The sequence below is a fragment of the Octopus bimaculoides genome, chromosome 10 (genome assembly GCF_046866305.1).
Source record: "Octopus bimaculoides isolate indiv1 chromosome 10, ASM4686630v1, whole genome shotgun sequence".
In the NCBI taxonomy this organism is placed as follows: domain Eukaryota; kingdom Metazoa; phylum Mollusca; class Cephalopoda; order Octopoda; family Octopodidae; genus Octopus; species Octopus bimaculoides.
In genome coordinates this window covers 46,910,823-46,931,067 of record NC_142937.1, presented here as the reverse complement: position 1 = coordinate 46,931,067, position 20,245 = coordinate 46,910,823, and the positions used below count along the sequence as shown (strand labels likewise).

The following is a 20,245-nucleotide window of genomic DNA, read 5'->3' as shown; positions in this document are numbered from 1 at the left end:
GCTCATCGTTATCTACCTTGGTCTCAGATCTACCATGGTGTTGATTTTCAAGAGTAAAGTCACCAGACCAGAACTTCTCAAGCTATCAACATACAGTGCACTCATTCACCACATCCTCCCCAAACACCTCATTGACGCTTTGAGCTGTCTGGAATGCACTGGTTCTACGAAGGAACTTTAATTCATAAACAACACAAATTTTTTATCTATCCATGGGTTCCCAAATTTGATTCACAGGAAAATACTCACAAAATAATCAGACACCATAAATTGCATTTTGAAAAATGATGATATTGTAAAACAAAGAAGTGTTGTAAAATAAAGAATTGTCAGGATAAAACATTTGAGTTAACAATTGTCAAACATGGTGCTTAAGAAAATCAGTCATTTCATTCTTAATGAGCTGATATATATATATATAATTGAATGTTTTCATGGAAACATGTGTAGTGATTATAACACAACTGTCTAACCATACTCCTTCTTGTTGACTATCTTATTCAATTCAGTTTTATTGTCATACATGAAGAATGTCCAAACCTAAACTTGGAAGTATATCGTAATACTACAGGCCATTTGGTAATTCTCAGAGTGAATGAGCTCTATTTTGTACTCTGCTACGTTCCTAATGGAATACACTTTAAATATATATATATATATATATATATATATATATATATAAATTCAGAAGAGTGCTGGAAATTAATACATTTCTATTGAAATATTTTTCATTGATATATATATATATATATATATATAGTCAATTCAAACATGAACAAACATGAAAAAACAACAACGCGAGGACGTGGAATAAGTACAGTGTTATTGGACGCTCAAGAAAGGAAAGAAAAGAGGATTTCACGTTTCGAGCAGAGCTCTTCATCAGAAATATAGGAAAAGTCCAAAGAAGGGAAGACGGAGAAAGAAAATTGCCAACGATGCACACATGGTCACTATATTATATCATGTTCTATTATATAATAGGTACAGCCTTTTGAGTGGATTTGGTAGACGGAAACTGAAAGAAGTCTGCTGTATATACATGTGTGTGCGTGTATGTGTGCGTGTTTGTCCCCCATCACCACTTGATAACCAATGTTGATGCATTTACATTCCTGTAACTTAGTGGTTCAGCATAAGAAACTGATAGAGTAAGTACCAGGTTTAAAAAAGAAAATAAGTACTGAGGCTGATTCATTCAACTAAAAATTCTTCAAGGCAGTATCCCAACATGGCCACGGTCTAATGACTGAAACAAGCAAAAGGTGTGTGTATATATATATATATATATATATATATATATATATATGCAAGCAAGGAACATGGTCATTAAATCAATGGTAATAATGATGCCATGATATTCCCTGCATGAATTCATACCAAAAACAGGTAAATGAATACAAATAACATATCAAATTTTAATATAAATCATTTTTACACAGACAGCTGAAAATGGGCACCAATACATGTTATCTGTAGCCAACTTTGTTCATATAGCTTTCAGTTTTAAAATTGTATGAGCTGGCTTACAAAGAATTGCCCCTGGATTAATTGTGTGTGTGTTATTTGATTCTGCCAGTGTCCTTGTGTTTATACCAGTCTAGAAAACGAAATGGTGTTGTTTATGTTGCACCACTTTATGTCCTTATGTTGCTCATAAGAGATTGTTAAAATAAGAACCAGAGTGAAATAAATACAGGAGTTGATAGGCTTCACTAAATCATTGAAGACAGTGCTCCAGCATGGTCGTAGTCTAATGAGTGAAATCAGCAAAATAATTTAAAAGTTAAATATACTGATAATCAACCCAGTGGTGAAGGAGACTAGGGCATGCAGTCCATCAACCCCACTCCGAGGAGGGAGGAGGTTCTGAGTGTTCCATCTGCACCTCTTTTCCATGCAAAGTGTAGTATTATATATGCTTTGAGATATCGGGAATCCAAAAATGAAAATAGTTTTCCCCCTACAATGCGCCATTTTGAAGTAGTTAGTAAGACATGAGAAATGTACATATAACTTTGGAAACCACCTTCCAACAATTTCATCCAGTAGGAGCTATTCAAGCCATTGACTTTGAGAAAAAAATCAAAATCTTTTTTAAAATTTGGAAGAAAATTCCAGATTTACAAACTCTTGAAGCTGATTGAGAGAGCACCAAATTAAGTGAATGTGTATAACAATGTACAACCTCTGTCAGTGATGCAGCTTTTCTGTCTTTACAGACATCAACTTATACCCTAAACCTTTCTTGAAGCCTTTCCATCTCATCAACAAATCACAAAACATGTGACAGTTAAGACTTCATTTGAAGGTTTGTAGTCTCACCAAACATAACAGCAACAAATGCTGTTTTTTTCAATCATTGGCTTAATTACACCTTCACTTGTATCAGCTGTACAATTAAATGATTTTGTTTTGAATATCATTGTGACATTTATTTTCAATATTACTTCAAAGCTGAGAAAATGTGTTCTTATACTGACAAACTAACAGGCAATGGAAACAGAAAAATTTGTTCAGAATGGGTCATCTCATCATTCACTCAGACTATTCATAATACTTTCAATCAAAATAATGATGACATTTCTTGTAGTCCACTTCAGCTTTGATTTTCAGCTTAAGCTTTGATTTCTCTTTTCAGAGAATGATAATATTCTTCTTAAAGTTGGGGAAAGTAGAGAGAAAACTGAACTAATTGACCCTTTTTCCATTCTGTGGGAAATTTGGCTATCGAGGATCTAATCCATGCTATACCTGCATGAAGCCACTATAAATATGTTGTGGAATAAAACATTTATCTACTGTCATGGAAAAAGAGTAACTGTAAAAATGCAGAATTATCAGAGTAATGGGCGTTCAAAAGTATGTATGTATAGAAATATATGACTGAAGTGTTTAAGGTTTAAGATTCAAATTAAGGAAGTGCAATAATAAGGTTTAGCAGTTCAAAACTGTGAGTCATGAAATGCAGAATGAGGTCAGCTGATCGTGAGAATTAAATATTGATTGCTTTGCTAAAAACTGCAGGTGGCATGGGTTATTTCTCTTGGGTCAAATGGTGTACTTATAGTAGAACTCCGACACATTTTCATCTTGAACAATACATCCATAGTATACACTTTATCATGTTGAAAACTAAAATAACTAGTTATGTAATTAAGACCCTAATGTTCTTTAGCCATGTAACTAAGATCCTAGTGTTCTTTAGCCATGTAACTAAGATCCTAGTGTTCTTTAGCCATGTAACTAAGATCCTAGTGTTCTTTAGCCATGTAACTAAGATCCTAGTGTTCTTTAGCCATGTAACTAAGATCCTAGTGTTCTTTAGCCATGTAACTAAGATCCTAGTGTTCTTTAGCCATGTAACTAAGATCCTAATGTTCTTTAGCCATGTAACTAAGATCCTAGTGTTCTTTAGCCATGTAACTAAGATCCTAGTGTTCTTTAGCCATGTAACTAAGATCCTAGTGTTCTTTAGCCATGTAACTAAGATCCTAGTGTTCTTTAGCCATGTAACTAAGATCCTAGTGTTCTTTAGCCATGTAACTAAGATCCTAGTGTTCTTTAGCCATGTAACTAAGATCCTAGTGTTCTTTAGCCATGTAACTAAGATCCTAGTGTTCTTTAGCCATGTAACTAAGATCCTAGTGTTCTTTAGTCATGTAACTAAGATCCTAGTGTTCTTTAGCCATGTAACTAATATATAAAACGCTGGATTGTGATTCTTTGTTATTGTATCCTTTAAGCACTTTGTATATTGTTAAGAAAAATTTTTGTAAAGATTGAATCCAAAACAAAGATAGACAGAAAGGTGTTTAAAACAAGTACAAGTATTACAATACACAATGCTGATGTATCATCAAAAGTTATGTAAAGAAAAATAGTTCAGATGCCATCTGTTACACAGAGGCATGTGATGTGAGATTCAAGGAGGCAATGGGAAAATGAAACACAGATATATAAATGTATATAAATATATATGTATTTATGTTATGACACAAAGAGGCAGGGCTGAAAAAAACGGTGAACGACGTCGTCCACTAATACTGAAAGATCGCCTATACATGTACGTGTGTGCACGTAAGTTTAACTATAGAAAGGTGGGGAATATACTCAACACCTGCAATAGGATTCATTCATTAGAAATTATATTTGTCGGTTTCTCAGTTTTTTCAAACGTTCTACACAAGATTTATATAGATTTATTCCGTATTTTACGTGTATAAGGAACATCCTAATTTCGGGAGCTTAAAATTTGGAAAAAAAGGTTTTGTAAAGGATTATAATATCCATGTATAAGAAACTCCCATAATTTTTAAACCTAATTTTTGATTTAAAAAAAGAGGGGGGTTCCTTATACACGTTAAAATACGGTATATATATATATATATATATATATATATATATATATATAATCATATATATTGAAGAGAAGTTACAGGGAACAGGTCATTAGGGTCTGAAGAGTCGTTATAAAGCTAAGCGCTTTATCTACGGGAAACCCTGGGTAAACCCATAGACAGGCCATAAAATCTTTAAATATATATATATATATATATATATATATATAATACTAATAATATATAAATACATGTATATATGGGTACAGGACATCAAAAAAAAAAAAAACGCCAACACAATGAGAGACGAAAACGTAAAAATAAAAACAGAAAACAAACTTTTTTTCGAACGAAAAAAAAAGAGAACCGGGAACGCAACATAAAGATCATTCCCTTCACACACACAAACACACACATACATACATACACACACATATATACTGCTCTACAGCTTAGAGTGTGCTTCTTCTTTCGGATTTATGTTTTCTACAAACGATATATATATATATATATATATATATATATATATATATATATATATATATATATATATATATATATATATATATATATATGTATAAAGACGATAAGAAATGGAGCAATAAATCACAGTGAGAAGTGGACCGTTGGTGTTATAATAAATTTACCCCAGCTTGGTATACTGACACAGCTGTAAACATACTCTCATCTTAATTAAATAATGACTTTATAACACTAACGATCCATTTCTCACTGTTATTTAGTGCTCCATTTCTTATCGTCTTTATATATATTAAACTACGGTTTTACCTTTTAAATTACTACCGTAAACCTTATAACAAGGACCAAACATACTAAGGTAATACCAGAAGTGCCTATGGATACATCTATCCCTTAGATGGTTACATTACCTCTAATTTATATCTTACAACCTTACACAATATATATATATATATATATATATATATATATATATATATATATATATATATATATTTGGTCAGTTGTCAATAATGCTGAAAAGAATCACGCTCAAAGAGTAGTTATACTCTTATACTGTCCAGTAGTACATGCCACAGATAGGAATGTACTACTCGACAATATAAAAATGTGTGTGTAGTGTTACTTGCTGTTTAGTTTCAACTAAACCATATGATAGAACATAACATATCTATTATCTAAGGTGTTCCAGTCGCACCCATCTAGTCATTTTATTTTCGGACAGTAAATCACGAACTAAATTATCTAAAGTAGCTCTTCCATTTTCAAAACGGCAGGGAGTATTTGAGAGATGTGACTGCTATTTCTAACAGGTCGAGCGACCACGTGAAAGCTTCTATATATGTATATCAAAATAAAAAATTAAGCTATTTGCGTACGCACACACAAGCTGTCGTTAATGTCCTTCAGAAAACCATGGTTACTACAATAGTCACTTTTCCTTACACACACACACACACACACAATATGTATACATATGACATAGGTAGATGGATAGATACAGTCGTGATCGATTTGATTTCGAGCATAACTTTCTTCTAACTGCAGACATTCTTATAACATTTTTGATAACATCATCTCATCCATGATTTTGTTGTAGATTCTTGGTGACAAATGCATATAATTTTGTCAAGAATTACGCCAAACACACGCTACGCTTTTGTATATTTTTCGAAAATAGGTTTTCAGCGCAAGAAGTCAGTAAGCACACCTTTGGACGAAGAGGCGAGCGCCTATACGGGGCTTCGTGATTTTCACTTTCATGGGGCCATGGAAAAAAGAAACAGCACTAACATATATATAAATTCGAAAACGTCATATATACCCTTACGTACAAATGCACAAGGAATATAATAAGTATCACGAACCCGATTAGATATGAGATATGAGATAAATAAGACCAAACAGGCTACTTACTGGCTAAACAACTTAAACACTTCAGTTGTTGCATCTTGTAAACATAACCTTCTTTCCGTGACTGACAGTAATTTTTCTTCGTTCTTACTTCTCTGTTGAAGGCAAATTACTATTTGCCTGTATATTTTTTCTTTGTTTTCTGTGTTTCTTTACTCCACACAGAAACAGTTGCTATACCAATATTCGGAAAGATAATAAAGAGAAACAAAGAGTTATTTGTGTGCTTTTCGCTCAACCCTCAAAACAACAATCCCGCACACACTTCCTGTCAATGACCTGAATGTTTTCACAGCAACATATTGCTATTGCATCACGGGAATAAATTATAATATAACTCAGATGTTTCGTCTCTCTTTGCTTTTTCTCTTATATTCATACGAAAAGTTGAGTGTTATGTATGCATATATGTAAACGCACACACAAGCTCACAAACACACGCACACATATACTCTTTTACTGGTTTCAGTCATTTGACTGCGGCCATGCTGGAGCACCGCCTTGAAGGGCTTTAGGCGAACAAATCGAACCCAGGACTTACTTCTTAAGCCCAGTACTTATTCTTTCGGCGTCTTTGGCAGAACCGCTAAGTTACGGGGGACGTAAACACACCAACACTGGTTCTCAAGTGGTGATGGACACGCACACGCACATATATACACGATGGGCTTCTTTCAGTTTCTATCTACTAAATCCATTCACAAGGCTTTGGTCGGCCAGAGGCTACAGTTGAAGACACTTGCCCAAGGTGCCATGCAGTGGAACTGAACCTGAGACCATATGGTTGAGAATCTATATTTGCAAGTATGTAGCCATATATGAAACCCTTTGGGACCCTTGTGATTTGACGGGCAACATTTTTTTATGTAGTGTTTTTGGTACCGAAACACTTTCAAACTTCATATACTTGTATATTTTGTGGTATAGAACAGATAATGAATGTTTAAAAAGTTTGCCATACAACCACAAAGTCAAGGGTTCGATCCCATCTTGGGCAAATGGCATCCTTTATAACCTGGAGGCGACGTATACATTGTGAGTGTATATATGGAAACTACCTAAAATACAGCCTTGTTATACTGTGTTACATTGATTCTGTCAGAGAATCAAGTGTACATGGGTCTGTTGGATGCTCAACCACCTACGCGCTACTTCAGGAGCAGGTAATTTAGTTGCTCGAACAACTGAATCGTCATCATCGAACGACGGAGATCCATCACCACAATACATACATAATCATGTTTTTTCTACTTCCTGATTTCTGCATCTTCTTGGTCATATAAAGTGTAGATTGGGTAGAACTCGGGAGCAAAAACATTTACTTCAATCTTAGGCCACTAAGTATAGATGTAGTAACCATCAGCAGAACCAGAGGTCCTGAAACACACGCCATCAAACGCTTGACTGACTACAAGGAATATGTGAAAAATTTACCATCAAGTGGTGGGGGAGGATATGGTGTCGCTGGGATTGTTTTCGGGCTGTTGGATCGGAGTATTTCTATTGAATTGTTCTCCAGCAACGATAGCTGATTTTATCTTTATTCTTATTAAAGAGTTTGTATTTATGAGTGTTGGTGGTGATGGGGACAACTTTCTTATAAAAGACAGATCACTAACTATACTGAGTGCAACGCTAGTGTGTGTGGAAGATGGGAAATCAGATGATGTGTAATTTCCTATTTGTTATTGTGTAATCCCAATACAACTTGCATGCCAATGGTTCAGGCAGACCCAAGGCATGAAAGAAGTCGGCCGAACAATATACTCAACCCACTGATCTGTTTTACCAATAATACCATGCATCTGTCTAAGGGAAAACCATACTGAACAATCTGAGATCTTGCACTCTCTCCAGGGTATATTAGTATTCCTCTAGATTTTACTTGCAGGAACAGTTGAAGTAAGGTGGACTCACTAAGAATGCGGCAATGCATTCCAACACAGTGCTTGTGGCATGTTGCAATTATTTTTATACGCATATTTTAATGTTTGCATGGATAGAATGGGAGAGATATTGTTTTTTAAGATGGTATTGTAGCAGTGTTCTGGAATGTAGTAGTATGTTTATGGGCACTCGAAGACAATTTTTTTCTGTACTGAGGACTGTTGGGTTGAAGTTTGCCATTATAACAATCTATTCTCTTCACATCTTTAAGTTGTCTTTTGTTTTTAGCATTTTTATTTCGTTGTATTGGTTATCTGTCGGTGTGTATTGTCTACAACCTGTGATGATGCTTAATGCCCTTCTGTGTAATGTGTAGGTTATAATGAAGAAATTGAGGATTCAAGCAGGACTAGATTTGTCCAGGATGGATCTAATATGCTATCTGTACACCAATACTATTGTTTCTTTGTGTTGACCCAACGTAATGGCTGTGATTGTTCTAAGTATGTTTTCCCAATGTTTTCCCTTTTCGTTATAATGTCTTATACGTGTGCTTTGAATGTTGGATTATTGTACATAAATCAGAATATTTTTTGCACTCTGTGTATTTATGATGTCGAGTATGATGAATGGTTTGTTTGATTTGCTCTAGAGGTACTCGCAAAAAGAAAGACTTTAAGCATGATGTTGTAGAGTCAGTCTCTAGATGACTGACGAAGCGTTGGAATAGCAATACAACTGGGTCTGGAAAATAGTGGGCAGATAAACGCTAAGCCATATTTGTATGACGTTGTCTGTATGTCTTGAGGAGCGGGGGAAGGTCGTGTAAGTCTTGATTGAAGACTGGAATAAGAAGATCCTTCATCGTTTTTCGTTCATGAAATTGAAAGCCCTCGAAGTGTTTTTGGACGAGGGGTTAATGTATATTATTTTTTTTTTTTTTTTTTCTGAATGGGTCATCTTTGCCTGTTGTCAAGTCTAATGAGTCATGTAAGAAATTTGCGATTCTTTGGTGATGGTGATTTTAACTTTAATTCCTTATTATTATTATTATTATTATTATTATTATTATTATTATTATTATTATTATTATTATTAATCAATTAATAATAATAATAATAATAATAATTATTATTTCTTTATTGCCCACAAGACGCTAAACATAGAGGGGACAAACAAGGACAGACAAACGGATTGGGTCGATTACATCGACCCCAGTGCGTAACTGGTACTTATCGACCCCGAAAGGATGAAAGGCAAAGTCGACCTCGGCGGAATTTGAACTCAGAACGTAACGGCAGACTAAATACCGCTAAGCATTTCGCCCGGCGTACTAACGTTTCTGCCAGCTCGCCGCCTTAATAATAATAATAACAACAACAACAACAACAACAACAACAACAACAACAACAACAACAACAACAACAACAACAACAACAACAACAACAATAATAATAATAATAATAATAATAATAATAATAATAATAATAATAATAACAATAACAATAACAATAACAATAATAATAATAATAATAATAATAATAATAATAATAATAATAATAATGCTGCGGTGAGCTGGCAGAATCGTTAGCACGCCGGGCGAAATGCTTAGCAGTATTTCGTTTGTCTTTATGTCCTGAGTTCAAATTTCGCCGAGGTCGACTTTGCTTTCCATCCTTTTGGGGTCGATAGATCAAGTAGCAGTTGAGTACTGGGGCCGATGTAATCGACTATCCCCCTCCCCAACTTTCATGCCTTGTGCCTATAGTAGAAAGGATTCTTATTATTATTGGGTGAGAGAGCAGTGCATGCCATCAGAGTGATACTGGGGTAAAATATACGAAGCCCAATATACCCATCATGACTACCCGTCTGATAAGGGTACACCAGGCACATGCATCACAACCATATGTGCACGACATGGTGATCTCATATCAAGATAAACAGCGCATGACCTTGCAGGTGGGGCCCAGTTAGAATTTTCTTCAGGACGAGTAGCCCATCCTACTCAAAAGGTCCCTGAATAAGGTTTGTTTAAGGATGTTGAGCAAAACACCCGTTTCCAAAGGTGAATTATTCAAACCACAAAGAATTCCTCTCAACACATGGCTATGATGCTCCCCCACTACTTCTGCTCATGATCAGAGATGCACATATCGTCTGCCACCAAAGGAATGCTCAACTGGTTAAGGTCAAACAACTGACAAGCAAATCTGTGGTAATAAGTAGAATTTTTGCTGTAGCCCATCTTTTTATACCAAGACAAAACAATGTACATGATAACACTTCCAATCAGTTAAGATCAGAAGCCAAGAGAGCCACTGCCTGGTACTGCATCGGGGTGCTTCTTCTTCTTCTTCTTCTTCTTCTTCTTCTTCTTCTTCTTCTTCTTCTTCTTATTATTATTATTATTATTATTATTATTATTATTATTATTATTATTAGTAGTAGTAGTAGTAGTAGTAGTATCACCACCATCATCATCTTTTGTTAAGACAACAGAACAATGCCCTAGATTTTTTTTAGGACCTCCAAAACTCATAGGAGAAAAGTGGTAGAAAATGCTTGCAGCAGAGGATACCTTGTTTGATGTTTGTATGTGCCGAGTGAGAGAAATTCTATTTTTGAGATAGTAATGTAGTAATGTGCTGGGGTGGTGTATAAGTGCCTGCGCATTTGGTGGTAATTCTTTTCTGTACTGGCAGGGACTGTGAGGGCTGAAGTTTGCTGTGAGCTATGATTACAAACATCCAAGTGGTCCCTTCATACGTCCAAGTGGTCCTTCATTTATTGAATTTTTGGTTCGTTGGTTACGTGAAGCAAATGCTTGTAATAGAGTGGACTCTTTTCAAAAGGCACCCAAGATGCCAGGTAGTAGTGTGAAACTGGACAACATATTAAGTCTAACCCCCCCCCCCCAGAAGGTCATAAAACTGGAACAAACACTGCAAGGTATCTCACCCGACGTTCTCACAGTTCCTCTAATTCACTTTCCTGAATTGGTACATTTTTATCGATTCCAAAAGAACGGAAGGTAAAGTTGACATCGACAGGAATTGAACTCAGAGCTCAAAGTCTTCAGGTAAGACTGGAGTAGTCCATGATGGATAAACTGTATTGTTTGTTCACTATTGTTGTTTCTTTAGATGAGTTAAATGTTGTTTCTTTAAAACGGTTTTCCTAAATTTTTCCATGCTATGGCCATTTGGTCAGAGATATGTCAACAGTATTTATGTCAATAAGGAAAAGACACATTATTTACCGTATTTCAACGTGCATAAAGAATCCTTTTTTTTTTTCTTTTTGTCAAAAAATTAGGTTAAAAAAATATGGGAGTTTCTCATACATGGATAGTATTATAATCCCTTACAAAACCGTTTTTGCCAAATTTTAAGCCCCAAAATTAGGGGTTCCTTATACACGTTAAAATACGGTACATAACGTAGGTAACATAAATAGATCGTAAAAATGTCGCGTCTGGAGTGTCTTTGATAATCGGTCTGCTTGATCTAGGCTAGTGTTTGTTTTTTTTTTCTATATTTCGCCAGCTTTACCGGTTCACCCTACTGATTTCTGCCACCTCCGCATACTAGAAAAAGAAGTAGTCATGTGTACGACACAATTAAAATTTTATTACGTAACACCAACAACTTTATATTATTTTAACATTGCCTTCTTTAAAATCAACATTAAGAAAAAATAATTCTAGCAAAAATTGTGTATATTGATGGACATTTTCGATTTAAAAACAATTTCATTTTTAGAGTTCCCTAAAATTTCGCTTGAAATCGAAACGCCAGAAGTTAAACGCAGCGACGAACGACACCAGAAACAGCAGGAACAACAGGGAAGATATTAGTTTATAGTGAAACGGATAACAATGACAATACACAATGAGGTCATCAGTAGGCCAGCATACTATGTGTCAACGTGATTTATGTATTATGTATCACTGATAAATTGGGAATTTACTGTTTTTCAGTGACTCATAATTAAAACCTAATTGTTGGAGTAATTTGAGGATTCTCGTTTCGATGGTTGATTTCTGATTTCACTTATATTTTTCTAAAGCGAAAGATCGACTAAAGTTTTCGATAATTTAATCTTTTATATTTTTTCTTTCAAATAGTTTGTCTCTTGTTACGCATAACATTAGTCAATCAACTTATGATCACAAGGGAGCCTCTAACGTGGACGCACACCGACCTACTAGAAATAGCAGCATGATCTCTCTACCGTCTTAAGTAAGTTAGTTCCTCTTATTCCAAGTGGAACATTGGGCAGCAACAAAAGATCTATATCCTCTGCAAGAGATTTGGCATCCTCCCATCTCAACTGCTCTGCATCTAGATCATTCAGAATTGTCCTCTTCTATATTATTAATGGGCGTCTACGTTTCCTTTTCCCATCTTCTGTCTTCTTAGCGAGGGGGAGCTTTGGCTGTCTTGTTAATTGCATTCCAAGAGACCTCAGACGATGACTTTTCATAGTGATGCTTTGTGGTTTATGCTTGTTTTTTTTTTTGTTTTTTTTTTCCATAGACTTCTTCATTGGTTATTCTGTCCTGACAAGAGATGCTAAGAATTTTTTGGAAGCACCTCTGGCGGAATACATCTAGCTTGTAGATGAATTTTGCTGTCATCTTCCACGTTTCGCTAATATAGATGACAACCAGGATCGCCAAAGAATTGTACATGTAACAAGAGTTTACCAGTGTAACAAGGTGTTGAGTTGTTACTTTAGTGCGTGTTTAAGATACAAGTGTTGTACATGTGTTGAAATGAAATTAGATCAGAAGACGTTTTTTGGGTTAACGTAATCCACGAATTTATTTAAGGAGTGCATAACTGCTCTCGAAGATAATGATTACAATTTTTACGTCATTGTGTACCAAAATAGAGATGGTAATCTGCTGGAGTGATGCTAGCAGAAAAGGGGTAAACACACTTACTAACAATCAATTAAAATAGTCCATGTGTTGGGGGAAATGGTGATTAGTGTGTAACACGGCTAATAATGAGAGATAAGGTAGTGAGTTGCTCTATGTGTATATACAAGAAAGATATCAGTACGACGCTACTAAAAACAGAGCCTACTTCTCTTGAAAGAATTCCATCTTGAGCTGAAAATTTGTTGTGCAGTATTCGAACATTTCACCAACATTGAGACAGAATGGACCGATCTCAAAAAGTGCGTAAATGAAGCTGCAGAAAAGGTTGTAAACGACCGTGCGAAGGAGAGGTGATGAGAATGGCTCCTTTAGTGCATCGCACGGTCGATACAATAAATTTGAAAAGGATAAATAAGTATAAATGCCAGAAGGAAAAGAGAGACACAACCGGGTAGAATGTTTAAGAGAAGATTTTATTGATAGGTTGACATGTGTGTCTGTGTGTGCGTCATATATGCATAATAATAGACAAGCTGTCATGTATACATAATGTGTACGTGTGTGCAAACATGGATGTATGCGTGTGCGTTAAGTACAGAGCATTGAAAGAGTCTATAATATGACGTTAGAAGAATATTCAGACACAAGGATGATAAATACCAGTTCGTAGTCAAGGTACACGATAATTGAAATGCTGTATCAAGAAGTTATGGCTATAATGCAGAGCCGGTTGAGGAACATGTAGTATAAGAAGTTGTGGATACTATGCTACTGCCGGTTGTTACAGGAGTTCTCGCAGGTTGTATTTGCTGTTAACCATGGTGAAGTAATTCACAAACAATGTTGAGATAGAACCTGTGCAAGTGTTGCGGGTTGCTCTGTACGTAGAGAGATGATGTTGACGACGTTAAGAAGATGATGGTGGCGACAGAGATAGAGGTCCTGAATGCTGCTGTACGAAGTGTTGATGAGTCTCCATCTGGCTACTGTTGTGTTGTCGCTGGAACTGGCTGTGTCCTGTGTGGTCAGTGGCTAGACCTCAAAAGGTCAGGAACCGAAATACGTCGAGACGGTGTGAAGCTAGCGTTTTATACGGTGCAATCGGCTCACCGGAGGTTTAGAAAAGACTGTCTCACGTGACCTTATCTGAAGGTTGCGATTGATTGGGTTGCATATTGGCGCGCAATAAAGCAAGAGACAAATTGCGCCAATACCAACCAGTCAGAGTAGGGAACACAACAGGGTCCAAAAGGGCGGCCGAAGGCTAGCTGTTACCTACTACGTCCGTATTTATGTATATATAACAGAGAGAGAGAGAGAGAGAGAGAGAGAGAGAGAGAGAGAGAGAGAGAGAGAGAGAGAGAGAGAGAGGAATCTCCTTCAAGTCGTACGCTACAAGGTCATTGGTAAGCACAGGGGATCTCGACCCGAGCAATGGATCAGCCCAGAAACCTGACAGCTTATTGATGACAGAAAGAAAGTGAAGAACCAACGAAACCAAGCTAGAGCAGAGTAGGACAAGACTAATCAGGATGAGAGATACTCTAGCCTGGACAAGGAAATTAAGAAGCAATGCAAGAATGAAATAAAGGAATGGTTGTAACGAAGTGAAGAAGAGGTACAAAATGCAGCGAACAGAAACGATGTAAAAACCCTTCTAAGAGAGATGAGTGTTTCTAGCACCTCCAGCCAAGTGCCAATAAAAGATAAAGATGGGAAAGTGCTTATGTCAGAAGAAGATCAAAATGCAAGATGGATGTAACGCTTCAAGGAGTTACTAAACTAATTAGATCTACCGTCGCTCTTTGACACACAGACCCAAGATACCTTGAACCCTCTGGATATAGAGACTGGAGGGACAACGGTAGCAGACGTTCTTTGAATCATAAAACACTCAAGAATGACAAGGCACTGAAACTAGATCATATTTCATCAGAGCTATTGAAGCATGGAAATCGGGACCTCGCTCAACAGCTTACCTACCTCTTCAACATGGTCTGGGAATCAGAAGATGTGCCGGAAGACTGGAGAAAAGGGTGATTGTCAGGATACCAAAGAAGGGAGACCTTAGCAACTGTAAGAACAGTCTTAAAGGAAATAAAATAAAAGATATCTTTTTTAGTTGCCGTTATACAAAACGAAACGTAATAAACACTACTGGAACATATTTAATAATAGGACTGCCCGATAAGGAATCTCCTGGTACTAAACTTACACGTAGGAAGCTAGGCAAGGTTTGCAAGACACAAAATTTGTCCATAAGCCACTAGCTACTAGAAATAGCAGTCAAAGAATTCAGAATTTCGTTGTAGATGTTGTTGTTGACGATGATGATTACGCCACTGCTGCTGCTGTTGCTGCTGATAGTGATGATGATGATGATGATGATGATGATGATGCTGTTATGGAATGACGGTACTGGTAGTAGCGGGCAGTGGTTGACGTGAAAGACTGAGGGACGGTGGTGGACGTAAAAGAACAGGGTTGAGAGCTGGAGGGAAATGGTCACGACTATGTAATGACCTGTTGACGAGTAGTGTTGTAGTGGTGACTTATTATTACGTAGTGGTGAGATAGTAACTGCTGTTGTGTGATGATAATGGTTTTGGCGAAGGAATAATATATTTTGGGTACTCGGTTTACAAACGCCCTATCAATAATCGTAGAAGCCTTTGAGGCGGCGAGCTGGCAGAATTGCTAGCACGCCGGACAAAATGCTTAGCGGCATTTTGTTCGTCTTTACGTTCTGAGTTCAAATTCCGTTGAGGTCGGCTTTGCATTTCATCCTTTCAGAGCCGATAAAATAAGTTTCAATTGAGCACTGAAAGTCGATGTAATCGATTTACCCCTCTCCTGCTGAAATTGCTAACCTTGTGCCAAAATTAGAAACCAATATTCATAGATGTCTTCTTTCTCTTGTATTTTTCTAATCTCATGATGACTTCAACTGAACAAGTTTCTATTTTGAGCTACTAAACAACAACGCTGAAGGTACGTAGCATAGAAGAGGAATGTAAAGCTGTGGTTTCAAGTCCTGGACCGGGGGGCGCGTTGTGTCCTTGAGCAAAATACTTTATTTCACTTTGTTCCAGAGTACCCAACTGTAAACGAGTACCAGCCGTTGCAGCCCACTCTCCATTGAGCTGTTACATCATCAGCGCTCCGCAGGGTCAATTCTCCAATTCTGCACTTAAAATCCATTTGTTTAACAAATCAAATTTGCCATTATTATTAGAAGCTGATGTGAGTCTTGTTAAACTCATTTAACTTTCAGTGCCCTAGTTCGGCTTCAACACAGGTATATATTCGCGACACCTGTCATAAAAAGTAAGTTATTTCAGTGACTTCCAGTCAGATTATTTCTATCAACAAAAACTCGATTTCGCTGTGACTAACTTCTCTCTATGTGTGTGTGTGTGTGTCTCTCTCTCTCTTTCATTCTTTTTCTCTTTCATTCTCTCTTTTTTACTCTCATGCACACAACACACAAACACACTGACACACACACACACACACACACACAAACTCACTCACACGCACGCATGCACACACACACACACACACACACACACACACACACACACACACACACACACACACACACACATACACACAAACAGACTTCTATCGCGTGAGTTTCGGCCTCTTTATCTTTCTCCTTCCCACACACAGTATAAACTTTTGTGTTTTCTTTTGAAACTCGTCGCAGTTGTGTAAGAACATTACAACTGAATAAAATCTGCACTAAGTATAAACTACTATTCGTCAATTCATGTCAGTACATCCAGAAATTATCTACTTGTTACACATCACTTGTTAAAATTTGCTGTCCGCTAATAATTTGTCCTTTATGAAGGAAGTATTTGATGAGCATTTCTTGCCCCTGGGTTGCTTACGTGTAATCTACAATTGTAGGTTCAACAACTATTTAGCAATATCACGGGTCCTCAGAAATTCCAGGTAACCAGCATGCTGAAAGACTACTGGGAGTCCCCTTAGCTTTCGTTAAAGCAAGTCTCTTCGAGAAAGTCACTCTGATATAAAACCAGATAGGCAAGGAATAACATACATTTGGGAGATCTTTTACTTGTGTTTGAGATCACGGCGTTCCCACATTCCTGAGCCTGCGACCCATATTACCACTAGATATCTTGTCTTAGCTTGTTTCTGGGCCATGTAGGGTATAGAGGGTATTTGAGGTGTTGTGCAAGCCTTACTGGACTTTAGGTTGTACAATTGCCGGTGAGATGACGTTCCGATGCCCGGTCGAGTAGGACAGCGCCGCGGCGAACATGAAAGCAATGGGTGCGAATTCGGGTGAAGCCGACCGTGAGTGTGATGATCTCATGCACAGGCATTGCTGGTTTTTGCATGGGCAATGGTCAGTGATGGTCTTCCTTGGTCACGATTGGACAGTTATCATGTATGTATGTATGTATGTATGTATGTATGTATGTATGTGTATGTATGTATGTATGTATGTATGTATTCATGCATGTATGTACGTATGCATGTATGCAAGCATGTATGTATGCATGCATGCATGCATGTATGTCTGCTTGTATGTATGTATGTATGTATGTATGTACAGGGTGGGGAAGCAAAATTTACAATATTTGGAGGCAGGGATTGAAAGACAGTGTATGACCAATTAGTTTATTGAAAGTCATAGGAATTTATTTGCCACAAGAAAATTTACATAATGGAAAATGTTTTTATTCTATGTGTCCTCCTTCTTTCTCAATAACTGCATTCACACGCTTCCTGAAACTTGTGCAAGTGTTCCTCAAATATTCGGGAGACAACTTCTCCCATTCTTCTTTAATAGTATCTTTAAGAGAGTCGACATTGCTGTGTGATGTTCTATTGGTAGCATGTTCTAAAACGCCCCAAATAGCATAATCCAGAGGGTTTAGATCTGGGCTAGAAGGCGGCCATAAACATGATTCCAAAAAATTGCTAAAGTTGGATTTGCAGAAATCTTGTATTTTTGTAGCTGTGTGGGCTGGAGCACCATCCTGTGTCCATACATAATTACCATCTGGTTAGTTTGCTTTAAGCCATGGCAATACCTGGTATCTCAGAGTCTTGTAGGAAGTATTAACATTGATCTTTTCATCGGCCTTGTAGAATGTTATAGGCATTTTCTTTCCATCGGAAGCCACAACACCAAAAGCCATAACTTGAGCAGGATGTTTTGCTTTGAATGTCCCCTTAACCTCAGCTGTTGATTTTGCAATAAATCTGTCATTTCTGCGGTTCAGAACAGCATCGACATTGAAGATCTTTATATCTGAAAAGATCGTTACAATGGAGGACTTTTTCTTGAACCATGTAATAATTTTCTTGCACCTTTCCAATCTTTTTTCCTTCATAGCTGTTGTCAACAAGTGTTTTGGTGTTCTTGTGTAAGATTTTTACCTCAAATCATATTTTTTAATGGTCTTGTTGTCTACTTCAAGTTCAATTGCCATTTTTCTCATAGATTTGAGAGCTTTGATAAAAGCTTTGTACGGTTTTTGTTGATTCCTCCATTTCCAGTCTTCCTCGTAATAGTTTTGCTCATAGCCATTCTATTCTTTACATTATAAACAGTCTTTATGGACACTCCAACTATTCTTGAAATCTCCTTTGGTGTGACGAGTGCATTCAGCAAATCACACACTCTTTGATGTTTGCTTTCCTGATTACTCACATGGGCAAAAGTTTCTGAAAAGGTAAGGGTAATAGTGTCAGGTATGATCCTGACATCAATATATGCTAGGTTTCAAAACAATTGACTTAGTGCCTGCTGAGAAAAAACAACTTAAAGTTCATTGTAAATTTTGCTTCCCCACCCTGTATGTATGTACTAAAAGAACATGTTCACACAGAATATAAATGCCGGTGCATATCCATACAGACATGCACACACAAACTCAATTACATATTTACAAACTCTAGAAACTGTCTTAATCCATAAACTCTTGTCACTTTTTTAGCGACCGGCTTGAAATTCATGAAGAAGAGTTTAAATAAATCTCAAAGAAAACATGCATGTATACATACATCTGTACATACGTGCGCGCGCGTGTGTGAATGCATGCGTGCGTGCTTGTGTTTTTTGAATTGGGAAGAACCGTTTATATCGACTCCAGTCCTTGACTGGTACTTGATTTTATCGACCTTAGGAAGATGAAAGGTAAAGTTGATCTCAACTGAAGTTGAAACCATATCGCAAAGAGACAAAACAAATACCTCAAATATTTTATCCGATACGTTATCAACTTTGCCACGCGCTCCTGCAGACCAAAATCAAATGTTACCAATACCGGACTTCTTATCCAGTTTCCAGAATTCGGAATTACCAAAAAAAAAAAAGAAAAACCCCACAGTTTTTTTGAAATTGACCTGAGCCTCAAATCTGACATTTCCGAGTCCTCTATTCTTTTCCTACACAGCCAGAAATAGAAACGTCTTCAGACCAATATTGGCTCATTTCTCCAACATCTTTCGAGAATATATCTGCCAAAATACAATGCACTATACTGTACCGGTTACTGAGTAGGTAGACCTTCTCTTTCTGTTTTGAAGTTGGTTAATTTACATACGGTGAGTTAAAAATACTTTTTGAAGTGGATTGGTACATATTAAACATTCTCTGCTCTAGAAGGTTATTCATTTGTACCTGCATTTGTTAAATAAAATCATGTTCTTTGCGTTGTTTTCGTTTGATTTTCATCTTATAAACATTATACTGTACAAATTATACAGTATAATATATTTGAAGAATTTTGAGTGGATTAACAAATATCACGCAGAACCTGATTTAGAGCTGTATTAATTGAACCTGTTAAGTACAAATTAGTTCTTTACTTTTCATAGTTTATTTGATATCTTGTGTATTTAATTAGATTGTGTCTAGAAAAAGCGGAAAATCCGAAAATCTTCTCGTCCCAAGCTTGCTGGATATTAGGTCAGGTACTGTACTAGATTTTTGCTATATTTCAATACATTTCAATAAATTTACCTCTGAAGTTTTCTTAACTGCGTCTCATGACACTTCAGAGTGTGACCGATAATTTCTAGATGTCTCGCCACATTAAGTCAACAATGACAAAGAAAAAAAAAAGAAAATGTTTACGAACAAGAGATATGAAATGTATTTGAGATCTGATGAAATATTTGATCACTAATAAACTTTAGGGTGAAATTTAATCGACAACTGAATTTGCTGGGAAAATTTTCATTATAA

General features: G+C 36.6%; 1 protein-coding gene across 1 annotated transcript in view; it reads right to left on the bottom strand.

Moving 5' to 3' along the window:
* Positions 1-6,529, bottom strand: part of LOC106874185 (uncharacterized) — a 42,498-nt gene extending 35,969 nt beyond the window's left edge. The window contains exon 1 of the mRNA XM_089358598.1: positions 6,237-6,529. Within this exon, the coding sequence (XP_089214724.1) occupies positions 6,237-6,270 (34 nt within the window). The 5' untranslated portion in view covers positions 6,271-6,529. The remainder of the gene's footprint in view (positions 1-6,236) is intronic.
* Positions 6,530-20,245: the final 13,716 nt, after the last annotated feature.